Genomic DNA, 10,248 nt, shown 5'->3' on the forward strand with positions numbered 1-10,248 from the left:
TCAACCTCGCATGTCCGAATCGTCCTGCATATGGAGCTCATAAATATCTGCTTCAGCTTTATGTTGTGGGCATCGACATCGCCGGTCCAAAAGGCAGATAGGCATGAGAGCTCACAGCTTGGTAAACAAGGTTTTCCTCGGTTTCAAAAGCTAAGAACAACAAGTACAAACAAGACGGGGATAGGCACGGCCTGATTTAACAACGTTTCTACTTTCGACGGTACCTACTAATCCAAACAAGGATGTTTATCAAGAAACACGCCGAGACAAACCGGCCTGGGCGGGAAGGTCAGATTTGCAATACAAGTAATGATAAATTGATGATGCATAGAACAATACTAGTACTCCGTAGTATGAATCCAATTAGTTTACCTTCTCGGTGCTATCCCCTGAAGCAAGCAACGAGGCTTAAATAAGCAGAGTGCAAAGCCGACCTTTCCACAACGGAGTGCCTCCACTCCAAAGGTGATCTAGATGTGTCCTCACCTGCAACTGCAAACTGTAATGCAAAGACAAAAGTAGTTTAGCAGATGCTCGTCCAGGTGTACGACATTTTGATCCAACTGTATTTTGCAGATGCTCTTACGGAATGAATACCACACTCGAGTGCGGTAGAGTAGTTTCTCTGTAGTGTATTCTTAGATGGAAACACTGGTTAGGCTGATGCTCGTAACATATAGTAGCACGTAGGCAGAGTTCTCAGGTTTTTCTTTTTTTCTTTTTCTTTTATGGCATAGCGCTAGAATGAGATGCCCTGATGAATGGAACCATTAGACAAGTCATCAGAAGTTGCATGCAAGTTCAGGTAAATAAAAACTGGATACAGTTTAAAACTTTCTGAGACTTTAAAGCAAAATCGTCATACAACTAACAAACTAGGGATTCCTCGGCAAACAAACCGCGGGTAAGTGCGGCGCGGTACAAATTTCTGAATAAACTTCACCACCAACAGATAAACCATAATCACTACTTAGTGAGCTCGACACAAAGTTAGGCTTAAGAACAGTATCAGAAAAATAAAGCCAACTTACAGCTTATACATACTTTAAGTAGAGTATTTTTTTCATACAAATATAAATCGATACTTTCGACTAGGTGGATAAGATTCAAGTAGTATACACAGTGGTATAAACAACTAGGCACTTTCTTACACCTCAATTAGTATATGCTTACAGTATTACAATAAAATGGAAACTGAAATGCAGAACACATAAGCAATCACAAAAAGATGTGTTCGTCAGGTACCCTATGCTAGACATGCGGCTTCCTGCATCTATCCTCAAGCAGTGGAATCTACAACTTCTGCCCGCTGGGAGAAAGGAACAAATTCAACAGCCAAGGTCTTTCAGTATCTGATCCCTTTTGCGACCTCAAAGAAATGGGCAACATTTTCCTCAGGAGTCCCCACCTTAATGCCATGACCAAGGTTCAATACATGTCCTTCACTACCAGCCTTCTGCACGGTGTCGTAAATCCGCTTGGTTATGAACTCTTTGGATCCAAAAAGAACACCAGGGTCCACGTTCCCTTGAACTGCTATGTTGGATCCCAATCGTTTCCTACCCTCGGCCATATCAACTGTCCAGTCCAAACTAACAACATCAACACCTGTCAACGGAAGCCTTTCCAGCAATCCACCAGATCCGCTTGCATATAATATCAGAGGTAAGTCAGGATGTGTTTCCTTGACAGAATCCACGATTTGCTTAAGATATGGCAAGCTGAATTCCTCAAAATCAACTGGGCTGAGTTCTGTAGCCCACGAGTCAAAAATTTGGACAGCCTGGGCGCCATTGTCAGCTTGGTATTTAATGTAGCTAGCCATGGAAGTTGTAAACTTCTGTAGCAAATTATGTAGAATCTACAAGAAACAGAGAGCAGCGATCAAGGTCAATATTATTTTCACAAGAGCGCACGACATGGAGAAGGTTAGAACGAAAGGAGGCATAATCCAACTGCATATCTCTGATTTTATTCACTAAACAATATGACAACAGATTTTCCATATGACCCATGCTAATAAAATATAATGCTGTGATTTGCAGTGCTTTGCCATATAATTATATAAGTCAACTAAAATATTACGAGATTGCTAACAGCGTAGCACTATCAGTAAGTCGACTAAAAGAGGCACTATCAGCAAGTTTCAACCTATTAGGCACTGGGATAGTTTCGAAGGAAGAAATAATAAATTGCCTCCGAAGGAAGAAAATGCGTTGTGCAAAAATATTGATTAGAACTAGGATTGTTTGCAATACCGCTGGTTCTGCGAAGGCCATTCTCTTAATCTTTGAGAAATTCTTGGATGAACCTCCCTCCACGCAATAAGATGCCAAGGTAAAGGGGGCTCCAACAAAACCAAGCACCGCAGCTTCATTTTTAACCTGAGAAGAAAACAGTGAAATCTGTTAGGAAATATGCAACTTATATTCCCATGAGGCCATAGACCAGTATATATACATGTACAGGTGCAGGAAATATGCAGAAAACCCCTTATACAATGGGGTAAAGACAAAAGGCTACATGACTATATATACTACTCTAACACCCCCCCTCAAACTCAAGGTGGATGAACAACACTGAGTTTGGAGAGATAGAAGCCATGTTGTGCTCTAGTCTGGGCCTTCGTAAAGAAATCCGCCAACTGTAACTCGGAAGGCACATACTGAAGAGCAATAACCTGATCCTGCACACCAACACGCACATAAAAAGCATCAACACCAATATGCTTGGTGAGCTCATGCTTCACAGGGTCGCGCGCAATGCTAATAGCACCTGTACTGTTAGACAATAGCAGAGTAGGTGTAGTGACAGAAACACCAAAATCCTGAAGTAACCACCGTAACCAAGTCACCTCTGCCGTCAAAAGAGCCATAGCTCGCAACTCAGCCTCTGCACTCGAACGGGAAACTGCGGTCTGTTTCTTCGTCTTCCAGACAATGAGAGAACCACCAAGGAAAACACAGTAAGCAGAAAGTGAACGGCGATCCGAGGGATCACTAGCCCACGTAGCATCCGAATAGGCCTAAAGCTGTAATGAACTGGAGCGAGGAAAGAACAAACGGTGAGAGATCGTGCCACGAAGATATCGGAGAACACGAAGAAGGTGACTGTAGTGAATCGAAGTGGGAGCAGAGACAAACTGACTCAAAATATGGACTGGATAAGAGATATCCGGACGAGTGACAGCTAGATAGACAAGACTCCCAACAAGATGACGATAACGCGTCGGATCAGACAAGGGGTCACCATCAGTATCATGAAGGTGAACATTGAGCTCCATAGGAGTCTCAACAATGCGCTATCAGTAAGAGCAGCACGAGCAAGAAGATCCTGGATATACTTTTCCTGGGAAATAAAAAAGCCATCAGAGGTAGAAGAGACTTATATCCCAAGAAAGTATCGAAGAGGGCCAAGATCAGACATAAGAAACTGCTCACTAAGACGGGCCTTCACAAAGGCAATATACTTAGGGTCGTCACCAGTGATGATCATGTCATCGACATAGAGAAGAAGAAGAGTCCGACCACGAGCTGAAAAGTGGACAAACAACGCTGGATCATGATCACTCGCTGAAAAACCAGCGGCAGTCACCACAGAGGCAAAACGCTCAAACCAGGCGCGAGGGGCTTGCTTAAGGCCATAGAGAGAGCGACAAAGACGGCATACCATGCCATCAGGAACAGAATACCCAGGTGGGGGTTGCATGTAAACCTCCTCACGCAGCTCACCATTAAGAAAGGCATTCTTAACATCAAGCTGAGACACAGACCAATGACGAACAGAGGCCACGGCAAGAAGTGTGCGAATAGCGGTCATATGGGCCACAGGAGCAAAAGTCTCATCATAATCAGGACCATGCTCCTGCTGAAAGCCACGAGCCACAAGATGAGCTTTGTAGCGCTCAAGAGATCCATCGGAACGAGTCTTAACCTTGTAGACCCACTTACAAGTGATTGGACGAACATCGGGAGGAAGAGAAACAAGGTCCCACGTGCCGGTGCACTCAAGAGCAGCAAACTCCTCTGCCATCGCAAACTGCCATTCGGGATGAACAACAGCTTGATGATAAGAAGTCGGCTCAAGAACAGCAGCACTAGCGCTTGGAAAACCAAGACGATCAACAGGCGGAAGCGGACTAGGACGTAAGCCATAAGTAGGCTGAGAGGAGGAAGATGGCACATCAGAGGCAGATGGCGCATCAGTAGATGCATCCACAACACATGGACGACGAGTATAAAAGTGAGAGAATGATGGAAGAATGCCAGGAGGAACCATCGGGGTAGACTCAGGTGAGGGAGAAGGAGATGTCCCTGGAAAGGAAGGTGCAGAATCATGTGATAAGCGAGGTGAGGAAACCATCGGAGATGGCGAAGTTGGATGTGCAATAGTCGGAGAAGCAGGGGGAGTATGACGGATGGACAAGGGCTCAACGAGGGTGATAGATGTGTCAGGAAAAGTGAGGAAAGAGATATCCTCTACTGCAAAGGTCGATGAAGATGGGCGCGGGTAGAAGGGACGAGACTCATCAAAAGTCACATCCCGAGAAATACGCATCCGACGACCGACAGGATCCCAACAACGATAGCCCTTGTGCTCATCACTATAGCCTAAGAAGACACACTCGACAGACTGAGCGGACAGTTTGGTGCGTTCACGAGGGGCAAGAAGAACATAGCAAACACAACCAAACAAACGAAGCGTTGAATAATCAGGAGAACGATCAAAGAGACGCTCAGAAGGAACACCACCCTGTAGAGCAGCGGATGGCTGAAGGTTGATCAGATAGGTGGAGGTGGAGACAGCCTCAGCCCAAAAATGAGGCAGAAGAGAGGCGGCGATCATCAACGCACGAGCCGTCTCAAGAAGGTGACGATGCTTACGCTCAGCCACACCATTCTGAGCATGAGCACCAGGACATGAGAACTGGGCAAGAGTACCCTGCTCAGCAAGGGCTCCACGCAACATCTTGGAGATATACTCTCCAGCAGAGTCAGCACAAAACACACGAATAGGCGTAGAGAACCGAGTGTGAACCATGGCAGCAAAACGTTTATAGATAGATAAGACCTCACTACGAGAAGACATAAAATATATCCAGGTGTATCGAGAGAAATCATCTATAAAGATAATATAGTAGCGATGACCTCCTTTTGAGGCAAAGGGAGCTGGACCCCAGACATCAGAGTGAACAAGGTCAAAAGGACGCTGAGACACAGTGTCGCTGTGAGGATAAGGTAACTGGACCTGTTTACCAAGCCGACAACCCTGACAGTCTAAAGACACACCGCCGGAGACGGATCCAAGAAGACCACGTCGAACTAAGGATGAGAGACGAGAGCCACATAGGTGACCAAGGCGATGATGCCACTGCTAAAAAGAGCTTGTAGACAAGGGAACATAAGAGGAGAGACTGGCGACAGCAGCAGCGGATGGAAGATGAAGCCAGTCAAGCTCCCAGAGACCCTGAGAGTCACGACATCGAGGACCGGCGCCAAGGAGAGTACCAGTATGACGGTCCAGAACGGAACAAGAGTCAAAGTCGAGAATGACACGACAACCAGAGTCAACAATCTGTCCACCAGAAATGAGCTGCATGGTAAGTCGGGGAACATGAGCAACATCGGGAACATGAAAAGAAGAAGTGCTAAGAATGCCTCGGCCAGTAACCGGGAGAGAGGTACCATCAGCGGTAAGAACATGAACAGGAGAATTGAGAGGTCGAGTAGAGGACAGAGTGGATGAATCATGAGTCGTATGAAAAGATGCTCCAGTATCAAGAATCCATGGAGATGTACCGGCTTGTATAGAAGGTGGTCTCACAATGCCAGAAGAGTCAGCAGCAGAACCAGCAGAACCTCTCGATGGAGAACCGAAGGATGGAGCTAGCAGGCATCGAACTCGCACAATCTCCTGCTCGGTCAGGGGCGCAACTGAAGAGGTCGATGTAGATGCGCCCGACAATAGAGAGTCGGAGGCAACCAACAGGGCGCGAAGTCGTGCAATCTCCTCCTCAGTGAAGTACACAGCTGAAGTAGTCGACGCAGTAGCACCGGCAGCATCAGGAGAGAAGCGGCCACCACCACCTGTGGAAGCCGCTAGATGTGGCGGTGTAGCATGACCAGTAGTATCCACACAGGCCGGTGGAGGAGACGAGGCCGTATGTAGACAAGCACCAAGCGTCAATGGAAGACGCCTGTGCGAGGCGGAGTCGACGGAGCCATATGCACCAGCACTACCAGTGAAAGTCGCGAGAGTCAACGTAGAGCGACGGTCACCATGTGCAGATGTCGTGAGAAGAGTCGCTGAGGAGCGACCAATACAACCGCGGAAGACGCCGCAGCGGACGACGTCACAGGCTGACGAGCACCAAGCACCAAGGAAAAGTGCATATGCGAGACAGGATCAGTGTAGGGTACACCTTCCAAAATCAGCGGACAGTGCGGAGAGGAAATTGTACCCGACGACATTATGCTTTTTTTACCAAAGGCAACCAGTCAAACAGCCAACAGAGCGGCCGAGCAAATCAGATCGGGACCAGTAGGCGGCGGCGGAGCAGATCAGATGACAGCAAGTGGAGGAGGCTGATGCAACACGTCACGGGCCTGCACGGGAGGAAGATGGTGCAGCAGCCGCAAGTGGACAAGCACAAGCTAGCAAAGCCACCAGAACGACGTGGCGTGAGGAGTTACAGCAGATGCCCAAGGCAGCAGGCCAACAGCCAGCCAGGCCCAAAAATCGTCCAAGGCGTGGCCCAAAGGAACGACGTCCAGGTCAACGCACGAAGCGGCCACGAACCGATCGCAATGGCGGCTGACTTCCTGCACGCGCTACACGGCGGGCTGGCGAGAGGACGGCTGCCGAACAGCGACGGAGGCGGGCAGGTGTCAGACGGCGGGGCAGGGGGCCGCCCCAATCCAAGCGGCGTCGATCTGCAGGCGAGATGGGTTGGAGCGATCTGGACGGCGGCAGCGGTTTGAGGCACGGAAAAGCAGCGACGAGAGAGGGTGTGAGGGCAGCACGTGAGCGTGCGGGTGAGAGGAACAACGACGGCCGGCCGACAAAGGACAGCAGCAGCAGGAGATTGGATCAGGAGAGCACGAGTTGCGGCGTGCGAAAAAAAAAACCATAGGGCTCTAATACCATGTTAGGAAATATGCAACTTGTATTCCCATGAGGCCATAGGCCAGTATATATACATGTACAGGTGCAGGAAATATGCAGAAAACCCCTTATACAATGGGGTAAAGACAAAAGGCTAGATGACTATATATACTACTCTAACAGAATCCCCCTGTTAAAATGATTGTTACTGCTAAAACAACAGCAGAGACGAGCACGCATAGCCTCACACTCTTTAAGGAACATATTCTATTAGTTTAAACAGTCAATAAATATTGAAACTGTTCCAATTATAATAATTATCATGATAGTTACAGCTCCAAAATTGTGTCGTTAATAAATAATCTAATTGTATTATAATGAAAATGTTATTTAAAAAACCATTGCAATATCGAGCACTTGTCATGACAAATAACATTCATACCCATTACTGGATGTGTGATTGTGCAATTGTACAGATTCAGAAAGTAATGGTACTCCCTCCGTTTTCTTATAATGAAAACTGGGGGAGTATAAAAATACAGAGGAAGCCTATTGCCATGGAGAAGATGACACTCTATAGCCTAAAGACTCTCGGTAAGCAAGTCTCCGAAAGTACAGAATATACCTAAAGTATCTAAAAGTTGTTTACGGATTGAGGCTGACCAAGTAGAGGTACAATGGGTAACTTAAGAATCAGATAATGTTATAGCTTCTAAAATGTGGAGTTGCAATGAAGCCATGAAACCCATGCAAAAGCATGCACGTGAGCTTCTCAGATTCAGTGATTACACTATCATGATTCAACTTATCTACAATATTGTCATGACTCTGAAAAGCTCCAAGTAATGCAACATTGAGAGGTTGATACAACTAGTTAGCAACTTGATAATTGATCTATTAGAATGTCACGCTTTGAAGAAGAAAGGTGTAGACGGACCATAAAAGTGTAAAATTACATGTTGGTGTCCGAGTATCCGAGAATGCATTTGAAAGAAACACCTATTTCAAATTCCCATGCCTGAACTCTGAAGAGTATACTAACCTCTCCTCGCAGCAAATTTAAAGCCTGTCCTACATAAGGGACCCACTCCTCTGGAACGAATTCCCTGACTTCGTTCACAGCCGCTGCTGTTCTCAAGGGATCATATATCACTGGACCTTTTCCTTTCACAATGTCAAAAGGTATGTTCATCCCAGGAAGTGGAGTAAGGATATCCGAGAACAAGATAACCTAGGAAAGGCAAATGACAAAAAAACAAGAAACTGCATCAATAATTGAACATCAGATACTGGCAACATCTCAAGTCATGTAAGCCTTTGAGACTTGCAAAAGAGAAATTTCAAAAAACATACAGAAAGGGCCCAAGTCCACAGCTTACTCCATCAGGCTTGAAGACCTTCCATGGCTGCAGAGAGATCTCAACAACAAGGTCAACATTTTCTGATCTTTCACGGAACAAAGGATATTTCTCGCAGAGATTTTGATAGCTCTGTTACAAAAATCAAAATGCCAACATGTTAAGGAAAGAAGGGCCCTCTTTTCTTGGTACAGAAGAAAAATAGCCCAACGAAAAGGAGACATCAGTCATTATTCAAACAAGAAACAGCCTAGCTCACTGTCTCACTATAGTGGTAAAAACCATGAAAAGAAAATCTCATGTTTACTTTAGAAAAAACAAAATATATTCTGCCATCAACTTGCATTTTTTTTATGAACAGAACTGTAGATAAAATCGTTGCTGGAGGATTTGAAAATAGGATACACTAGGAATTCATAGAACTATTTCTGCATTCTGCAGATAGTTATGCCAGCCTCTGGTTACCTCAACTAGTCCAGACCTCTCACGCCCTATTATACTAGTAATTAATAATCTAGTTTACAACCATGTATATCTTGTTATAGTTATATGAATTTCTCAGGCTCAATTTTAACTGAAACCATAACAACTTAACTTAAATTCGCTATCCGGAATCGCATCTTGAGTTATTGACTCTCTTTCTGATTTCGACTTTATTTCTCTAATATAATTGCACGCCTGAGTGCTAATTGGGAAATGCTTGTGAAGAGAATAAGTGGTGTTTCAGATCATGTCGTTATTTAGAGTGAACCTGCCTTCATGTACCTCCCGGCCTGCCTCATGAGCCAGACAGGCGGCCTCTCCACCTTCTTCCCCTTGATTGCGCTCACCAGCAGCGGCTCCTCCGCCGTCCCGGCCACAGCCGCCTCCGCAACAGCCTCTGAAACACCCCCAGTCAAAATAACCCCTAGTAGATGCTTACATCTTGTGCCAGACCGCCGAACTAGTGAACAGAGGAGGCAGCTCACCTCCGACGGCGCTGCAGCGGACGGAGGGGAGCGGCTGGCGGGCGGGGCCGGCGCGGGTTGTCCTGCGGAGGAGGGAAGTGGACGGCAGCGAGAGGGGCGGGCACGCGGTCGCCATTGGGGCTGGTGGGGCGAGCCGCGGAGTGGGAAGGCGACGACCTCGGCTCCGGGGGGGAGTCGAAGCGGATGGGATGGGGGGCGATGAGAAATCGGGACTTGGGATGAGATGTCTGCTTACGCGGATAATAGTGTGGGCGAGCCACTGCGATTGGTGTCTCGGATCTCCAGTTGGGCCACTCCAGTCCAGTCGGTGCTATTTTTGTGTCGTCCCACCTCGGGCCGAACAGCCCGCGTGTTGTTCAAAAAAAAAACCGTTTGTCTTCGTACGGTGGAATGGTGGATGAGCATACTTGGATTTTATGATATACTGGTACAATGCCCGTGCGTTGCCACGGGCTCTTGAAATAGTTTGCAAGAGTTATATAAAGATAATGCATGTTAAATTTCACACGTACAGACAATATAACACAGACACAATTATTTAATAATTAAAGTACATTTTTGCAATGTAAATTGCCAAAAAAAAATTAACGGCATGTCCTTGTAACAAACTTAATGGAGTTCCAACTAAACATCTATTATAAAATTATTAATATCTAGGTTATACGCTTAAGAAATTCTTCCACAATATACGGAAAGTTGTCTTTAGCTTCATTCCCACGATGTTTTAGCAAGCATAATAAAAACTGCTTTCTCAACTCATATCCATCCTCAACAAACAATATATGTAGTTAGTATGAAAATAAGTAACGGACAATACT

General features: G+C 46.1%; 1 protein-coding gene across 1 annotated transcript; it reads right to left on the bottom strand.

The window, feature by feature from the left end:
* Positions 1 to 1,008: 1,008 nt before the first annotated feature.
* Positions 1,009 to 9,707, bottom strand: LOC123097534 (uroporphyrinogen decarboxylase). The gene is made up of 6 exons (XM_044519301.1): positions 9,431 to 9,707; positions 9,218 to 9,342; positions 8,484 to 8,594; positions 8,147 to 8,335; positions 2,259 to 2,384; positions 1,009 to 1,861 (listed from the first exon to the last, which is right to left on the bottom strand). The coding sequence occupies exons 1-6, from the start codon at positions 9,543 to 9,545 to the stop codon at positions 1,346 to 1,348; spliced, it is 1,182 nt and encodes a 393-aa protein (XP_044375236.1). The 5' UTR covers positions 9,546 to 9,707; the 3' UTR covers positions 1,009 to 1,345.
* Between the last annotated feature and the right edge of the window lie 541 nt (positions 9,708 to 10,248).

The sequence above is a fragment of the Triticum aestivum genome, chromosome 4D, assembly GCF_018294505.1.
Source record: "Triticum aestivum cultivar Chinese Spring chromosome 4D, IWGSC CS RefSeq v2.1, whole genome shotgun sequence".
NCBI classification, from domain to species: domain Eukaryota; kingdom Viridiplantae; phylum Streptophyta; class Magnoliopsida; order Poales; family Poaceae; genus Triticum; species Triticum aestivum.

Bases quoted from the DNA above. Each gene is read 5' to 3' on its own strand.
- LOC123097534 (XM_044519301.1), bottom strand. From the start codon at position 9,545: ATGGCGACCGCGTGCCCGCCCCTCTCGCTGCCGTCCACTTCCCTCCTC. The intron at 9,343-9,430 runs GTGAGCTGCCTC...GGGGTGTTTCAG, and splicing joins CCGCTGCAGCGCCGTCGGAG to AGGCTGTTGCGGAGGCGGCT. The intron at 1,862-2,258 runs GTATTGCAAACA...TGTTTCTTGTAG, and splicing joins TGGCCTTCGCAGAACCAGCG to ATTCTACATAATTTGCTACA.